The following is a 19,125-nucleotide window of genomic DNA, read 5'->3' on the forward strand; positions in this document are numbered from 1 at the left end:
GAAATGATCAGTAAACATATGTTCCTAAAAGGACGCAGTAAAATTTCAGTTACTTATTTGGGCAGCACTACCTAAGGGCGAAAATTGAATAAAGAATCGTACTTCGTTGTATTTTTCTAAACAAAAAAAAACCGATTTATTTTTCTTGCAGAACATTTTAAGAGTCATTTAGACGGTGCATTTTATAACCTAAGTGATACGTTCGATTCTTCGTTCCCTTTCCGTTCTTTCTAAACATTTCGAGGCAGTCAGCTTTCTCTGTTGTTCTTTCAGCGGTCCTTGAAGTTGCGCCACAGCCTTATGTCCATCGCACAACGAACTGTGGGATATCTAGTATAACCTCAGACAACAAATATTTCCTCGTTTGTTTATTTGCGTAATCTTGAAGATCGATTGACCATCATGTGTCATACCGATGTTGGCTCGATATATGGTTACTTGTCTGACATAACTGAACGCAAAATATGGCCTCGTATTACAATATTATCAATGTGTATACGTACCTAAATAGCATTTGATTAAACGATTTCCTCAACAGAATTTTCCTATCTGCTTTTCTCATATGACGATCTGTTTGGGCAGAGTTGACCGGGATCTGCTAGCACCCTGAAAGATTAAAGTGCTGGCCTGGAAGTGAATGTGAGTAGCGAACAATACGTAGTAAAGATTAAAAACTTTTAGGCAGAAGAAGGTTTTTACCTTTTAAGAAGGTAAAACGATTCCCGAACACTCGGTTTAGCCTGCTATCAACTGGCCGGCCAACGGTAGTTATCTCTAAGTGGAGGTTGGCTTACCAGTGCGCCCAGATACCGGTACGCAGGGGAATAGCGCAGCATCTCGGTTTTTTATTTTCTCACGCAGCTTATTTCCCATCCCATCAACTACAACCAAAGGCTGTTTGTCCTTATTTGATACAACTGGATTTTTGTTGAATAAATTATAGGCAGTTTCGCACAACTGCCTTTTGTAGTAATGTTTGTTTCGAGAGCTTGCTCATTGGTGCTGTAAGTTTAACGAACGGCGTAATGATGAAGAGGCCAAATAAGTTGTAAAGAGAAATGGTGGTCGAGAACGGTAATGATTATATGAGCATGTGATATTTTTAAAATAGTTCAGTATTCGTTAAATATTGCTGGGCCCAATATGGAAAACACTACAAAAGGACTTGTTCTTTTTGAACTCACTCAATCTCTGTAACTGGACAAAGTATACTTTTAATGGCGCATGATACTTGATACAGGACAATTTGGGTCAACAAATATCATGGTCCTTGTTGAACTTCATATTATTTTCGATAATATCCAAAGTGTATTTTTAATTTCAAACCCCGTTTATCTGAAAATCACAAGCATAACCATAAGATCAGGAACACGGCAGATTGCAAAAAATAAAAAAACTAAAAAAATATATATATATATATACCAACCTAGGCGTTGCTAGCATTTTCTCCTAGATATTAATTGTTTGAGTCTCTGGCCTGCTGTACTGCTAAAAATGGACCTGTTCCAGTTTTCTACTAGGAAATATCAAAATTTACTGCTCGTAGAAGAAAAGTATATTCCTAGACCTACATAAAACAAATTTGTGTGTGTGTGTGTGTGTGACTTTTTAGTCCTATCTATCTGCTTTAACATTTAGAATTTTTTAGGAAATCTCCTCGGGAAATATAATTCTGTTGCTTACAAAGTTGACGGTCTTGTTGCAAAGTTGTTCTTTTTTCTCACAAAGGTGTTGAAAGTTGAAAACAACTATAAGAACAAGAGGTTTGACTCTATTTCTATGGGTTTAATACCCATGAAACGTTTAGTTTGGGCAAAAATTCGTTGTTCAGCACAAAGGAAGAGCCTAAAACGAAGCTTGTAAAATATTACTCTTATTAACCAGCAGTACTAAACCCAGTTTGCAGCATTATTCATTTTTACGTCCACTTTACTGTGCGTCATACAGTATTTTTTATAAACTTTCTATATATCTGAATTTAATAACAATGCACTAAATATCATTACTAACACAATACATTACTCCAGGCTGCTCAATCCCTCATTCATTACAAAGCTTCAGAATAAAAAAGGATTTCTAAGCGTACGAGATCGTAATCACTTGAAAGGAGATTGGTTTTTCTTTCGTTCACAGACCTTGTTGTTGATTTTTAACTGTATACAAATAATTCAAATCGTGTTATTGCAGGGAACAGTAATGTGCTCATACTGAGGTCAAGTGATAGTTTTCGTCAATAAAGTAGCCTCGTAAGGATAATTATAAAAAAGGTATTTATTATAAATCTATCAAAAAAAATTAGACCTCAGTGTTGTTGTGAGTTAATAGCCATGTTGAGTTCAGGAAAGCAATGGTCAATAAAAGGTAATTAACAGAAAGGGCGACCGAACGGTAAAAGAATTGGCGAGAAGCTGGAGGGGGCAAACAACCATGACAATTACCTATCCACAGTCTATTCTGAATTGGGAAATCGAACGGTGTGCCCAAGGATGTTATTACATTCAAGTATATAACCTAATTGCGTTCAGCTTCACACCAAAGATACATTATCACTTGGAATTTTTTTTGCAGAGAAAGTTTCGTTATTAGTGAAAAGGGTTTAAGGTGTGTGGAGATCTGCATTCAACAATGTTTTCAACAAAATACAGTCAAATCATGACTTTCCAGGTTGTAGGAGCTTGCCAAAGCTGCAATATTCCTGCAGAAACAAGGCTTTTATTATTAGATTGTAACAACCAAGAACTGAAAAATGAGAAAGGCCGTGAAATTCAAATGTAGGGAAGTACAAATTTTGAGCCGGATACTTCCTATGATTGTACGGTGGTCACGCGCCTGTCCACTAATTTTAGGGATAGGTCATGTGGTTGTCTATAATAGTCCTGCACTTGGCCCAGTTATAAATCATTCAGGAAAACGTGTCGGCGTACACGAAAGAGCCTGTAAAAGGGTTTTCCAGAGCTTCTAAAGAAGCTCAAAACCGAAGGCGGCACACTCCGTTTGGTGCTAAATGGCTGTCCACCGTCTGAGCTAGTGCTTAATTAAGTGAGCACCAAAACTAAAACTTGATTTTTTGAAGATTTTTTGAAACTAAAGATTGATTTTTTATCAATTAGTTCTCTTATTAGATTATCATACGGATGCCCAATTGCCGCATCATTCGCTTGCTCTTTACACAGCTAGCACCACCAGGGCTACTAGTGTTTCCCTTTTTCGTTTTCATCTTACCATCGCATTGTCGTTCTCCTAACAAGGGCAATAATGTTGCCAAAAAACGAAAATCGGTCGTGCCTCTGGATTACTCGAGATCTTGAACCTGAGGTGATATGAGCTAAACTATAAATAATTACATTGGTACGCAATTACTCATCATCGGCTACTGTTTACCAATGCATTCCAAATAATCCCTTTCGAGAAATTCATCTTAGTGAAAAGAATCCCTTCTTACCCGTTTGCTTCCACGGTCCCGTCAATAGGCTATTACAGCAAAATTGAAAAGGCAAAAAGATTTAGTCTCGGCATGTTCAACTGACCACTATTACGACGCCCCATCGATTTCTGGAAACGCTAAAGTTGCTTGGATTTGTTAGCGAAGAAATGTGGTGAGTCTGAGTGACGTGTTTGAGATAACAAATAGATCATTTCTTTTTACCATTCATTTCAATTTATATATGAAAGCTTAGATATAACAAAATAAGCTAGTTGAAAGCCATGCTTATTTAATGGTTTCACGAACCATTGTTGTTCTGCAATTCTCGTCTTCCGTCGGGTGTATATTTGTTAGCATTCTGAAATATAGAGTTCGTTGATAAAGAATGCTGATTTAGTTCATATATGAAATATATACCGGTCGAGAGACGTCTGCTTCACCCTGTATATACATGTCGTGAACCTTTAGACCACAGTTTGGATATTAATAATAGCTTAATCTTGGGCTAGGCATTTTTTGCTTCAGCCGAGCTGAAATAGGTAATATTTAATCGTATTATGTATTTAGCCATGCTAAAGAATTACTAAGTGCTCCTTTTCGACTAGAAATGTATCTTTACGAATGTCTAATAGTCCCCCCGGCCGGACTTTGTAGCCTTAAGTACTTTGAGAGGTTTGCCAACCTAATTTAATGTTTTGGGTTCTATGTTTATCTTTGCCGCCGTTCAGTGTGGCTTCAAACTGTTGGCTCCTTCTAGCCCAAAATAGAACGGGTTTACGGTGGGTTTCAAACCTCGATCGTCTCACTAGGTGTCTTGGCGTTCAATAGGCAGAGACGGCATCACTAAACCATCAAGGGCATCAGGATGGAGCTCTTCCCGGTGTGTTGATATTGGCCGCTGTACGAAGGAATTATAATTACTACAAATCACTGTGTGCTACTGGGGTATTTTTCCCGATATATGGCCACCTATCCTCGGCCAACTGAAGTGCTCAGAGGATAACAGTCTTGTGTTTGCGTGGTACTGCCCTGCCTACGACAGCGTGGTGCCTATGATAGCGCATGTATTTGAGTGACCTTGACGTTGCCTGCTTGACTTTCATCAGCACATTCACAACTTCCCTGGATTCATGCAAAGCGGGCTTTTCCTCTTTCAAGAGTGCTTCCTTCTACTGCTGCTATACGCGTCGTCCTAATTCGAAGTGCTGAAGCTCTCTATTTACCCGCACCGGGAAGCTTTCCAGGTAATATTACTAGGCAAAGTAATCTCAGCCCCAACAAACGCTATCAAATGTAGCATTGTTTAGGGAAACGTCATTTGAAATAAGAACTTCTGTCGCGATTTACAGGCCTCGGTAACTATTACATGGTCGGTGAACGTGTCTGATGTGGTTCCGTTTGAGGTAGTCCGTCGCCATCCGACGCGTGAAAACAGGTTTCTGCCAGAAAAGCGTCGAAACCCCCGAAGAGGCATTACGGAGCATTGTTATAGCGTCGTAACCATAACATCAGATATCATCTAATGAATCAGTAAGAAGTGAACAAAACGATCAAATAGCTGACTGTAGCTAAAACATAAAAATCTTGCCATTCGGGGCTCCCAGTAGGCGCGTGAAGTCCATGCTAACTTTCTCAAAAAGGTGTTTCGGTGTAAGCATTGGATGCAGTGTGTCGCGCCCCCCAAAATCAAGGTTTTTTAGCTAACTTTGCGACAGTAAACTTACTAGCGAAACTGTATCGGCCAGGGGTTGGTGAAACTAAAGCATGGTACCTTTCTTCTCAGCACATCAGCTGGAATACGAGCTCCTATTTGCAGTGTTGAGGTTACCGTGCGCATTTGAGGCGTCCTCTATGCGCCCGCCTTTTAGCTATAGGTGGCCACATTCGAAAAATGGCGAAGCTTAATTAAGTCGAAACGCCGGCATTGATTTGACAACGACAATAATGATGATATCAGTAATAATAACGTATTATATTAAGGAACTAATCAACAAAACAGACTTTACGCTACAGGTACTTACGAAATATCCGTATCTATGCGGCGAATAAATATGGATAACTGTCAAATAGATTTGTACCCATTTAGCAGTCCCGATTTGATTCCAGTTCGTTAATATCGTAGACCGAACACTCAAAGTATAACTTGAGTTCATTATTTGCAGGCGAACTAGCTTTTTTCCGTAACGAACCAACATAACGAAATACTTTACAATTGAATAGGCTGAAAGCACCGCTTCCGAAGCGGGTAACGGTAGTACATTAAATTAATGGTAACAGGCTGGTAAACAACATTTCAAAATGAAATGTTGTTTACCAGCCTGCTAAGAAGATGCTAAAAAAGTCTGCCTTCTAGCGTAAAGGATGGAAACGTGCGACGTCAACCTTAGCTTCTATAAAACGAGCATGCTAACCATAGGTAATTAGAAAATAGTTCAAAGTCCATTTCGGCATCTGGGTACATGGTAGATAGTACATAGTCAAATGTTCGGTGCACTATTTCTACTCTAGGCGTGATGGTTGCCACTACGCGTTTGGCCACCTTGATAACTAGCGCAAATGCGCGGGACGACTCGTACAACACATGCAGCGTGTTAGTTTAGATGTACGCGTATTCAGCTTAAGTAGCAAACGCTTATGGTTAAATAAAGACGTTTTATTAAAAAAAAATTAATAAAAATTCGTCCTGATAACTAGAATCACTTGCCAGCTCAGCAGACGCCTCCTATAGTTACGTCGTTCTGAAACCTTTCAGCAGACCTACTATGAACAAGAAGCAAAGACGAGCATTGTTTTGTTTTCTAGAGTCTGAATAATTCATGCCTCGTATGGGTGTGGGTGACGCGGTTTGTCGCAAAAGCAAGATCGCAACAGAATTGTCACAGTTTTGTCAGCTGCTTCGGGAAAGTACGGAAGAATTGAAATCTAGTCATCCTTACTTACGTATCAAAATACGTGTGCTTTTCGAAGCAGAAGGTCGCGGTACAGCAAGCGTTCTCACGTTCACTGTTAGCAGTTTGTCACCGCTCGTGCATAAAATATATGCACAGACCTTTCCACAATTTTGTACAAAGTTAGCCTTCACCTCAGCTGTCCTATTGACCTCAAGTTCACATTAGAATTATAGAGAACTTTATTACCAGCTAGTTGTATTATTAAGAGAGTCGATCAATGGTTGTCCAGATATATCTGAATAGCGGGCTTCTTCGATTCGAAATATTTTAATATGTAAAGTTTGGGCTCCTGGCCACTATCTATAACACCCTCGATCTATGACAAATCTTTGCGAGTCGGTGCAATCTGTGCCATTTTGAAACAGAATAATGGGTCAATTTGCTTAGAAAACTTGAGCTTCTATATCTCACGCAAATATACCAAGAATACTGAATAATGAGTAGACGACCATTTCTGTTTTTCAGGACGAGCCTATTTTTTCTACAGGAAATGTTGGACAAACTGTTGAATAACTTCTGTAAACCAGATCTGAAATATTCAGCGCGCCTTTTGTACGCGCTTCTACATAACTTTTTCTGTCTGACGTTTTCGCTTCGTTGCTTACGTTGGTTCTTGGACGATGTGAATTAAGTCTTATAGCTTGAAGCACTACTCGACGGCAGTACCTGATGTTTACACTCAAGATATTTATTAACTTATCTAGTTCTTGTAGCTTCCGTTGTAACAACGAATCTCACTTATTACGACAACCTATGTGGCAGTGTCTGTGTTATGGATGTAACTTTACTGTCCTAATTATAGATCTACTGGTAAGTTTACTGATGATTTACCCCATCGATATTCCCGAAGTATGAATGCGTGCAAAATGCGCTATTGTGAATGCATCTGGGCGATTAACACGGTTATAACTATTCATAAAATTCTAAAATATAGTTAGTTCTACTTTTCTTTCGGACCCAGCTTTAGATCTTTGGGTTTTGACAGTAAATTTTGAAGTAATGGTTGAATCAGAAACGCCGTTTCGCTATTTCTCTATTGAGGCACATGTCATATGTGCTGTATCTTTTTTAATATCCCCGAGTTTACAAATCCATAAATCTCGGACAATATATCTTTATCGGTTGTCGACAGTGGTGTAAACAGATTGCTACCAGGAAGAAAGGGCGTGGGACGTCCTCCAGAGAGTACAAAGACATGCGAGGAGCTACAGGATCATTCGTTTAGGACACATAATTAATGGGACACATTAAAAATCTTAAATTCCACTTGCCCTTAGGACACAACGCACTGCGCACACAATTTTATTTATCATCCTACAGGTCTCACCGGAACCATGTGTAGTTCCGTTAATCGAATCCCCGCCGCCCACAGCATCGGAAAATAGTGTTATTACGGATCCGAACGCGCGAAAACGAACACTTAATTCAACGCACAGCCGACGCACAAGTTAAGTCAATTAGAGAAGAAATTTTTTTTCCACAGACGTTAAAAGGTTGCGGTTACAACGAAAATGGGGTTTCCGCCGGCGATTGATATATTGCATCTGTCAATCGAAATGCTAACACGGAATAACAAGCGCACATAGCTGGCAAACACGACATCTTTTTAAAAAGACTCGAGCGCATACGTGTATTGTTGTTTATTCATATTAGCAGTACAAAAAATTGAAACTATGATCCTCAAACTATAGTAACGGATTGGTAATGTTCAAGCAGGCTGGACGTATGTTATGACGACAAACATAGGCTTACAGTGACGGCAAAAAAAAAATTATACAAGACGTTAGAGTGTTGTCAAACTGTTATGCTTTGCTATATACGCTATATCAGAGCGTTATTCGGTAAAAGTAGCCGGGGTAAAAGCTGTTCGCTGGATTGATTCTGATTTCCTATTCGGCAATAGCCATTAGAATCAGTATTGCACACAAGTTTAATTCGGTAATTTTATCAGTATAGAAAAAATTTAACTTAATTTTGAACATGCATGTTTTATTCTCGTATGGCGATATTCTTCTTACTGAACAGGAAACTCGCTTTACCTAACGAGAGTTGCACGAATCCTTTTTTTAACATATGAAATCTATGAAACATATGAAAATGTTACCTGACATTTAATTACGTTCATTTTATCTCATCTCATATTATTGTCCTTACAATATAGCACATTTTATTACCACCTTAATCCTTTTTTTTTTATTTTCCATTTATACATCTCCCAGTATTTTACATGCGAGCAAACAGTACGACTTGTTCAAAATGATGCTTCCAGCATTTACTTAAACAGCGTTTAGAAGAAATTTAAATTAAACGAGATATTTAATGAAGTAGAAAGACGACTTAACATCGACCATTGTATATATGTATCCATTCGCATTAAGCGACGATCTTCTGTTCAGCGCATGCAAACACAATGACCGATACGAGATACTATCTATACCTCTTCTTGGCTTCTAAATAACTTGAATCACCCAGCAAAACAAAGCCACTGAATCTGACGCTTTGCTAACAGTTGCTTTGTGAGCGAAATGTTCACACTGTTTAAAGATGTTATGGTCACTAATGTTTGGGCGCTGTCACCTGTTTGGAAAATGTAGGCCAACACAATTAACTACATATACTATCTTACGAAGTCGCTAAAATCGACACTATCGTTAGTTTGAGTAATTCTAGGTAAGGGGAGGGTATACTTCGCCACATTGTTTTTCTTCAAATTTCTCGTGCGTTATAAGTCAGCACGGGAGGTCTAGCTCTTCTTCCATAGTCTTCACCAAGTCTAATTGACATATTGAAGTAAAGAGATTGCAACAGACACTTTCCAAAGTTCAATCCCATATAGCTTGTAACAGCGTTGTACACTCTCTAGTCATTGTAACGAACGTACGAGATACCTAGCGACGTTTACAGGCGATGGGACAGATATACAATTCGCCACTGCTGTTGGACAGTTGCTGGAAAAAGTTTCTTATCGTGAAAGTGTTGGCAGAGTACCGCCTCTACGATCACTTTCTCAGCAACCAAATGAACTTCTCACAGAGCAACAGTAATTTTAATAATGTAAGTTAGTCTCTTCACAAATTTGCTACTGCGTCCTTACTATGGGGTCAAGTTGCGAGCGCCACCATTCAGTCACCCTTAACACGCCTATCGTACCGTGTCCATCCGTCCGTCAATTCTATGACAAACATTTATAGGTTGTTTCAATCGCGTTGATTGTGAATGCGGAGAGGAGTTTCGACGCACTTTATTCCCCCTTCTTGTTCAAGAACAACAAACCTATATGGCGCGAGGCTATACGGGTATACTACAACATAGCCTGTAATTGGTCTACTAGTTAACTGGCTGCTTGTAGTCTAGTGGCATCTTGGTAAATGGCCATCACGACGCGTGAAGCCTGCCAGCATATAACATGTTGATAATGTATTTGTTGGGAAAACACAATATTTTCCAGTCTGCCATTGAGAACGAACGCCACAGTTCGCAAACGTTTTGAAAGCTGTGGGGAACCGCATGACCGAATTGAAACTTATAGGAAACATCCGTTTGGCTAACAAGGAAGGTATAATTTATGGACAATGTACGGACGCTTTTTTATTTATAATGGTGAGTTAGAACACAAAATGGAAACCCTGTTAAATAGATGACATGTGTTTTTTTGATTTCCAAAAATATTCGTATAAATTGGATATTTTCTTCGAATGCGGGTATTTTCTTGTATGTTCTTTTGGAAAGGGCTGGATATTTGGGGGCTGGATGATTTTTTTTTGGGGGGGGGATCTGGACGAGAAAGCGGCTATGATTATTGATAAGCAGATGAGCCTCGTATTGAATAATTTGGTCTCTATTAAAATACATTTTAAATTCAAGAACAAAAAATGTTTTTTTGAAAATAGCCATTTCGGGCTTAAAAACCTCTTCTCCAGTTCTGACCTTCAAAACATGAAGACAGCTGATCAATTCATGTTGCACGACTTACGTACAGTTTATTACATATACGAGTATGGTTTGGGCGGTTGAGTACGGGATATAACTTCTTCATTTTTGATGCTGAGTGATTTGACAGTTGAAGCAGTATCGTATTATTATAAAACCAGTATATTAAAACCAGCGTATATCTATTCCATCTTACCGTAAAAATCAATGCCTATACTTACAGGCCACTACTTGATTTTTTTAATATTTCTATAATAGCTTTAATACAATCAACTCGCAGTTTTATTTATTACTATGATTAATATCAGTATAACACAGGTAGTCAAAATATATATCATTTTTTGGCATCTTCCTGTTACATGACCCTATAGACCTGCATCGACATCCTGCCTGCTTTCACCACAGTGCCTAGGATTAAGTCATGTAAAAGTCCATTGTTAGTGCAGAGTACTTTGCGCCATCACTATATGAAAACGAAGTACATTTCTATATGGAAAATACAAACACAGCTGATATTCCACTCGCACTATGCATCACACATTAACATCCATTCACGATGTGGACAGGTACTTCAAAATCGAAGTTTTTTAGGGCTACGTTCATGCGGAAGTCCGTATATACACAAACAGGTACGCCTCATGTTACATCGTTTTATGTTTAATACTATTATTAGCGTTATTAACTAACATTATTAGAATAACTAGTCATATAAATACACAAGGGATGTTTGCTGATCAGTTAGAGAAATGGTTGAATTTTCGCATTTAGAACCTTATACATAGACATTCCTCGCTTTAGGGCTTCTTCGTCATTGTGGCTGAGTTTAATTTGTCTATGACCTTCACCACCATCCATGACCTCCGTGGCCGTCGTTCAAAGTGAGACCCCTTAAACCTCTATTAAGTCCAGCTCCAAGACCTATAATTAAATTATGATGGGAGGTATATAAGGCACTGCAACATCAAACAACTTTCTGAAATGTCTTTTACAGAGATTTAGCTTACTTTATTTAACAACAGCGCAGGGCACCAATGTCGCTGTTTCGGTAAACACTGGAGCTTATAGCAAAAGGCCCAATATTTTCACTGTTAAATTAGACACATGCTCCAACAACTAGCAGTTGTTCGGCCAATGACTTTAATATAACAGCCATGTTATAGTTAATGATACTAAAATTTATCAAATATAAAACAAGTGTTGTTATAAAGTTACTAATTACTGTTAATTGTGAACTATTATAAATAGCATTAGAGGATTCATACCACGTCCTTCGACAAGGGATACTCCGGGTCCGGTCACAAGCGATGGAATTGGGTTATTGAAGACTACAAGAGGCTCCTCGCGGATCGACGTGATAGTGTGGACGGGTTTAACACCGACCTTGAGAATCGGAACTGCTTTAGGCACGTACGTTACAACGGGCTGCTTAACAATTTCGTGACCGACGACCGGCACTTTCACGTAGTGGGTGTTAGCATGTGCATGATGTCCACCGGGCGAGACGATGGACTGGTGCAAATGAGTGCCATGAAAACCTGCCGAGGCTAGCACCACGACGGAGGCAGCAGCAGCAAGAAACATGCGCTACGAGCCATAAAACGCGAAGTGTACACGAGAAAAAAATTAGAGTGCGAGGGAAGTCTTATAAAAAAAATGCTAACATTTTATATAGGTATAGGTATATACAGAACTGTATGGGGCAGAGTCTATATAACCCTATCGCGTGTTTTTCCATCAAAGGAACGTTGATATAAAATATCTATACTGTTGAACTTCTAGAATTTTTTAAATGCATTCGGGTCAAAAATTCAGTGCAGTCCGCTTTACTGGATTTTTTTCTTTGATCGAATTTTAGAAAGCAACGGAACAGCCAAGCGTTTCTTTCGCATTTAATCGAGTTCGGCTTGAACAGTAACAACTATCGCCTCTCCATTTACAAAAGTCGACATTTTTAAAGGCAAACTGAATTGAAATTGGGCTTTGTGAGAGCCATTACATTGGGTTATAGTACACGACTGCCCTGGGGCCATATGAACCAGCTGGGTCGTTTTAAACATATATGAAGCAGAATGCAGTCTATGCTAATGTTACAGAGAAATTGAGAGAACTAACTAGCTTCAGAGTACAACTTCGTTTAATAGGAAATCATATATTAAGTTAAATTAGAGCATCGTAGTTTTGCACTCGCTGTAACCAAACATAATTGTTAAGTAACAACGTTACGCGCGGTTTTAAAATAAATTTCAGTGACTTCGCATCGTTTGGACAAAACAATATTGGCAAAATGGGTCCTACATTGTGAATAAGCATGATTTTATCTCAGAACTTACTACTACTACTAAATAATTATGTATGCTACAATCATGCAGGTTCAGTCCGGTCAAGTAGGCTCTAGAAAGTGGCGCACACATTGTCCGAATCCAACTGAAACTCGTAGACGTGCCGATACCTATGCAGACTGTGTAGTTATAGACATGAAGTAAACGTATCAAGATCTTTAGCCTATCTAACTTGGCGGTCGATGACTATAAAGCATCGGCTTGTCTAGCCATAATCACAGTTCTTACCAAGAAAAGGGTTTCGTTTCTAGTTCTGTTGAGCGACAATGTTCTTCTGCGCATGAATCATCAGTGGCCTGTGTGGGCCTATTGTCGGCCCATGTTACCATACTTTGCAGAGCTATATGGGCCAACGATAGAAGTGTTCTTACTTAATATTGTCTTGAAAAACAATGAATTGTAGTAGTCCCATTTCAGCGGCATAGAAAGAATTCACAAATTTAATATATAAATTCCTTTTTTCTTATTTTCAACGATAGCGTAAAACAAATTCTGGCCCATCTAACCCAGCTCTCACCTATGCGTTTAGTTTAAAGAATCTGTCGTAGGCTTATGAACTTCTTGCGTTCGGAATGACCGCTAAGTTTCGATTGGTTTTCTAACGAGAAGCAGCTATGTTGCAGCTTCCAACTCTAGGCTCTTAGCAGAAGAAACCGCTACTAGCGACCCAACTCTACTATGATTTCTGGAAAAGGCATTACAGTAGATCTGGGTTTTTCTTCTTACACAAAACACAGATCGTCACCATATCGTCAGTTCTGAACCACAAGTCTGTTTATATGAACAATTGGCCACAACACGTCTATCATGTTGTTCGTGTTTGTGTGTTCCATAGCAAAAATTGGTATGCATTTGCTTGATCGAAGTTCAATAGATTCAGACAACTGTAATCTTTTAATTTGGTAGTTAGTAACTCAAAAAATTTAACATACATCTTATTTTTGTAGAGTACGATAGAATTTTCTGAAACATTCAAATAATTAACATACAAAAAAAAAAAAAAAATTGACCAATGAGACTTGTTTTTGCAAAACTATAGGAAATAGAACACGACAATTTATTAAATTTTCAAAAGAAACAATATATATATATATATATATACGTATGCACAAACGAGCTAGTTTAATAGATAGTTATGTGATAGCGCGTGTTACAACCGCGAATTCTAGTTAGTCTTTCTTCATCGAATACGGTAGCAACCGACTACTTCTAGAATGCTTTTCCTGAGCACCTCTTTTTTCTCTCGTCATTGCTATATATATATATATATAGATATATATGTATACTGCTTAGCATCTGAGCTCTCGTAGCCTATTATTATAAGCATGTGCCCAAGTAAAATCAGCGTCAACCTATATGAGGTATTATGATAGATAACGTATACTTCCTACTAATTTTGAATTTCGAGAAATGTCTTCAACAAACAGGATATGTTGTCGATTTACCGCAAAAAAAATGTTTTGTGAGTGTCGAAGGGTCGATAGTCCATAGGAAGGGCGATTGGAGAATATTCACTAAATTATATTGAATCCTAGTGCACGTTCATCGTTGCCAAAAGTAAAACATTAGATCCCTGGCGTTTTTCTGTCACTTTTTTGATACTGCATAGGAAATTTCCTTGGCGCTGTTGGGTGCCACCCAGATAGAAACAGTATCGGTACTAGCCTGCGTCAATTACTTTTCTTTTTTTTTTTTTATAAATTTAATTAACAGTTAGGGCAGACATCTGAAAGCAAAGGTCAATCTGATCGGAGAAAGATACCCAACTTCTCAATAATCCTAAAAACATAATTTCCACTACATTGATATGCGAACACAATAAGGCCATTTTGTTGTAACAGATAGGTATTTTTTTTGGGCAGGATTTGATGACTACTGTGAGGACACGCGCTCATTTGAATGCCTAGTTTCGAGATACAACTGCTGTTCCTGCGACATGACTTCTCTTTGCGTAAAATAAGCGCGATCCTTTAATCCGTTAAACAAATAGTTCAGCGCCGTGCTCGCTCTGTCTATTACCTCTGGATTGGCTTCTTGCTTTGATCAGTTCACTGTTTTTCTTTTATCGATAACGGTTTCTTATTGGTTGTTGTACTCTCTAGCCATTACGTTGTACCGAAAGCCAGTACCACAATAGACAGACTGTATTTTGATTCACTTGCTCGTTTTGCATCCTATTCGACTTGAAGTTATATTCGCATTTCAATGGCGGCCGGCTTTCACCAGTACTTTGGCACAGCATAGCGATAGGAATAATGTGTAATAACAGCAAAAACGGCGATCTAACCACGAAATGACTTTTTTTTGGTTTCTCTATTCCCCAGTTTAACCTACCACGTTCATGCTGGGAGCAGAGGACGACGATTCCGGGGAATGTTGAGCACGAAGTACGCCTGTACTGTGTATAATAGTAGTACTATGAGTGTAATCCAAGAACGACGAACGACGTGGTATGCGGAACGGCGTACGTTATCTGTGAATGTATGTATGTACGTGCGTGAGTGTATCCGTGTGTACGTGTGTGTGTGTGTGTGTGTGTGTGTGTGTGTGTGGAGAGACACCCAACAACAACAAACTTGAAACACAAGAAACTAGGTACGATAACGGCAGTCGACAACAACTCGAAAAACCAAACCAAATAACCAATTAGGACAACAAGACCACCACCACACGATTCGAGCACCACGAGTGACGACGACAACAACACTGGTGTCTGACCGGGCGCCGAACCAATTTATAGACGCGCGAAAAGCTCAACAACGAACGACGCTTGATGCCCGCCAAGGAACAACCCCTTCCCAAAGCTTTATTCCCACTTTCTCTTCGGACAAACACAGCCGGTTCTTGCGCTGCTATAATGCCAATGCTGTTGTATTGTGGTATACTGCTAATGCAGTGACTCCGGATACTCCACTGCCACAGCAGTTCAACCGGCGTTCAAATCAGCTCTGACGCTCTTTCAGACGTCAAACATTCAGCAATCGCTAAACCGACCGCCGATACATTGGTACTCCAGTAGCTGGCGTATACCAACGAGCAGGTGGCTCTGTTCCGGTTAGCGCAATAGAGTAGTTAATGGCATGGTTAGCTGCGACAACAACGACTTTGCCAGCTACATGATGAGAAAGATAATCGAGGGAAGCAGAAAAATTCATGGATATAGCGCAATGACTACGGGGAGCTGGCAAGCGAGTGGTGTCAGCCACCGAGCCAACTACTGCGATAGAGTGGACATGTGCGTTGTCAGCGTGTGGCGCATCGGAGCCTTACTAGATCGTCGGCGTGTGAGGGGGAGAAAAACACCGTTAGTACTTGTGTATACCAACCGTCAGCGGTGAACGAAACCGGCCATCATGAACGGATATCGCGACTCCACCTGCATGCCATACACCAGCGTACATAATATCATCGTTGATCAATCGTGCCAGACGTGGTGTAATGCCCAGCTGCCTGCCTCAAGTTGGGTTAGATACAGCCATTAAAACTTGCGCGTGTGCGGACGTGAGTGGAAGCGTCTGTATCAGTGGCAAGATGGCGGTAGGTCAGATGCGTAGCTGCGGTGGCTTCTGCTTTTGCAACTGAACTACAAACAGCAGAAATTACTCTGCCATGCGTTGAGGCATAGCTGTGTGCACGGTGCAATGCTGTCAGGGCAGCGCTGAAAATCAGCTTGCGTTGAAGTGCGGCTGGTTGAAAGGTAGGGGGTGCGCCACCCCTAAACCATGGCCAGTCGACAGCGGGCTATCGAACAAACGAACTGCGGTCGAGCAGCTGATTGCTGCACACGCGCTATCGAACAACCGTCTCAGTCCGGCAAAAAAGCCGACGTCTGCAGTTATGCGACCGTTGCGATGGCAACAGTTAGGTGAGATCGAAACTACTAGTAGTATCACGAAGGAAACTGAATCGAACGCTGAACGTAATGAGACGAAAATTGGGGGAGGGGAGTAAATCGTACGGTCAACATGCGCGTAACGTGTATAAACCGACACTGTGTGTATAGGTCAATCGTTTTTCGTTGAGGGAACCTAACTGGGCCTACTGGTAAGCGTTAATGCGAAAGCCCAAGAGGCAATAAGAAACAACGAAAAATTTGGTCACCAAACAAGCACGAAATGAACAGACGTTATCGGCTTTAGCATCTAAATGCATTGAATCCATAGTAACGCTGGTGGTATTGCGAGGTGCAACATTGAAAGGGTGGTCTTCATGCGGTACAACTTCAGCGGATCAATGGGGGCTAAAAGTCACAAAAAAAAAGGTGGCTGTGGTAAAAAGGGGAAAATCATTCGCACATAGCAAAGCTGGCCGTAACACTGTAGGCGTGTGATGTCTGCTGAACCTGACTGTTGTTGCGGCAGTTTCAATAATCAGGAAAGCTGATAGCACGGGCCGTGTTTCACGAAAGGCTGTTGTCAAACAAGGTAAGAGAATGTTTCAGTATTCTAGTTAGAAACAATTCTCGCACCGGAGCCCTTTGTAAAATGATTTGTTTTAAGAATTCTAAAAATATGAAAGAAAAAAAAACTTTACGAAAATAAGCAAAAATGCAAGAAGAATGTGAACAGCAAAAAAATTGTTGTTTCTTGTAAGTGCTATTGATTATAACCTTAAAACTTTTTAGACAAGTTACACGTCTGGCTGCTAAACCAAGACCACGATTTTCTGTAGTGACTACTTCGGCCAGTACGGGCCATGGAAACCGCGGACACAGGAACAAACCTGCAGTCAGTCTTTGTCGGCGTAATTGAAACATTTTCAGGTGTTTTAACATCTTATTGAATGGTCGCGTTTGGAAACTATGACGCTAAATGAGCCTTGAGAAATAAAGCTCAAGGGCTAAACCGATGTGCGTAGCGTTTCATAGACGCATTGCAGATTTTGCACTTTGTATATTCTAATACTGATTTAAAAAGAAAATCCTTGTTGTTGTTGTTCTGCTTATTTGCAATCAGCGGTAAGCATTAAATCACCAATAGCTTTCTTAGATCCTGTTATGTAATTAGATAAACAGTAATTACAAGGTTTCTAAATCATGTGGCCATGTTAGATCTATACTTTGAGTGGCACGCTTAGAAAAGTGCACTGCCTATCCAGTAATTACACTGTGTGAAGCTATTTTTAGCCATTCTCACAGTCATATAACTTCATGATTTCAATGTCGCGTTGAATACAAAGCATCATTCACGGTTTTAAAAGAAAATTTTCACTAATTGCGATTTATCCATCAGTTACGTCCTAGCCAGACGAGTGCTGGATCAAGCACGTACAGCGGCTCCCGTCCAATAGTTTGAGATATGGAACATGGCAAAAGATGACCCCCTATGGATATTTTTAACCGAATATGGCATGGTGCCAATGGATTTACGATGAACTCGCCCGAATCATAAAGCAGTATGAAGTAAACAGAATCCAGATCACACTATTAGTTTAAGCACTATTTCGAAAAAAAAAAAACTCTAAAATTAAAGTGACAGCAAGTGCCCAGTAAAAGATCTATGATGTCCCATAAGTACCCGCTGGTTTCACCTCTGTATTACCTGAACAAGCATAGACTGCCAACAGCAGTATTGGCAACGGCTGTCTATGAAGTCTCCGTGATGGTGTCGTGAGTAATAAGATTGCCTACTCAGGTTAGACGGTCTATATTCGAACGTGAAGGTAGACACACTATCTTATTTCGCGCTGAGAAGAGCCAGCCGTCTAAAGCAGTGCCGGGTCTGAAACCCAAAAGCCGTATTTAGCTGATATTGGAAGTCGTGCCACTTCAATAAAAAAAAAAAAAGTTTTCCCGAAATCTGAGGGACAGTTATTTCGGTGGCTCTGAGGGGTCGAGTCTCGCAAAACGCGAAAAAAAAAACCGTTGACTTTTATAGGCGCAAGAAACTATCCTTAACGTCGGCTGCGTGCTAGGTAATCTGTAAGAAACGTTTTCTCTAAGTAGAAATGGCAACGGATGTCGCTAGTTCTACGATAGTCAGCGTGTTCCCATGACGGTGTGGAGACCTAGAGAAGAAAAAAAAAAAGGAGAAAAAGTGGCTAAAGTTCGAAATCGAGCACGCAGACGTATTTGGTTCCGTAGTGCATAGACCCAGTCGTCTGAAGCAAAGCTCAAGTAAGACAGCACTGGGCGTAGATTCAAAACAGGTATGATTAATTCGAAATAGTAAGGCAAGTCCCCCTGTGATAGTAAAATGGTAACGAACCTTGAGCGCGGCGTATGCTACATAGCCGGAATAGATAGTGTTTTTTTTTTGTAATCGAAAGCCAGCCGTTTGATGTAACGCGCATTGATGGATCGGTGCGCGAAGCTAGAAACATTTAAAAAACAACGGTTAACTGGTCATTCGAAAATTCGCTCTTAACAATCGGCGGCCAAACATTGGTGGGGTATCACACACCCATTATTTTTACACGGAGCGCGCACAATTAATAATATCAACATACATGAAAGATGCCCATATTGATTACCGGACGGTTG

General features: G+C 40.0%; 2 protein-coding genes across 10 annotated transcripts in view; one reads left to right on the forward strand and one right to left on the reverse strand.

Annotated features, from left to right (window-relative positions):
- Positions 1-19,125, forward strand: part of LOC111249646 (uncharacterized) — a 183,081-nt gene that overhangs the window by 11,226 nt on the left and 152,730 nt on the right. For 4 of the 5 annotated variants that reach the window (XM_086986252.1, XM_086986251.1, XM_022803770.2 and 1 more), the window contains exon 4: positions 14,969-17,068. In XM_086986252.1, coding sequence (XP_086842378.1) covers positions 14,969-14,973 — 5 coding nt within the window. In that variant the 3' untranslated portion in view covers positions 14,974-17,068. Of the gene's footprint in view, positions 1-5,932; positions 10,935-11,550; positions 12,580-14,968; positions 17,069-19,125 lie in introns of those variants that run through there. The other variant, XM_086986250.1, reaches the window with a different exon arrangement.
- On the reverse strand, positions 103-18,349 carry LOC111248826 (uncharacterized). 5 transcript variants are annotated; one of them, XR_015325857.1, is made up of 4 exons: positions 15,971-16,109; positions 11,568-11,889; positions 504-606; positions 103-330 (listed from the first exon to the last, which is right to left on the reverse strand). XR_015325857.1 is itself a non-coding variant. In XM_022801823.2 (4 exons), exons 2-4 carry the CDS (start codon positions 12,924-12,926, stop codon positions 11,147-11,149), a joined length of 453 nt encoding a protein of 150 aa, XP_022657558.1. In that variant the 5' UTR covers positions 12,927-12,984; positions 14,979-15,112; the 3' UTR covers positions 10,326-11,146. The 5 variants fall into 5 exon arrangements, 4 of the variants coding, with proteins under 4 accessions (XP_022657558.1, XP_086842381.1, XP_022657557.1 ...); XM_022801823.2 differs by lacking the exons at positions 103-330; positions 504-606; positions 15,971-16,109 and adding exons at positions 10,326-11,223; positions 12,873-12,984; positions 14,979-15,112; XM_086986255.1 differs by lacking the exons at positions 103-330; positions 504-606; positions 15,971-16,109 and adding exons at positions 10,326-11,223; positions 18,185-18,349.

Source organism: Varroa destructor, unplaced genomic scaffold, assembly GCF_002443255.2.
Source record: "Varroa destructor unplaced genomic scaffold, Vdes_3.0 BEIS01000004.1, whole genome shotgun sequence".
Taxonomy (NCBI): domain Eukaryota; kingdom Metazoa; phylum Arthropoda; class Arachnida; order Mesostigmata; family Varroidae; genus Varroa; species Varroa destructor.

Bases quoted from the DNA above. Each gene is read 5' to 3' on its own strand.
- LOC111248826 (XM_022801822.2), bottom strand. From the start codon at position 16,045: ATGTACGCTGGTGTATGGCATGCAGGTGGAGTCGCGATATCCGTTCAT. The intron at 11,890-15,970 runs GTTGGTATACAC...TATGGCTCGTAG, and splicing joins GGTTTCGTTCACCGCTGACG to CGCATGTTTCTTGCTGCTGC. The intron at 11,224-11,567 runs GTATGAATCCTC...ATTTAATTATAG, and splicing joins ATCCCTTGTCGAAGGACGTG to GTCTTGGAGCTGGACTTAAT.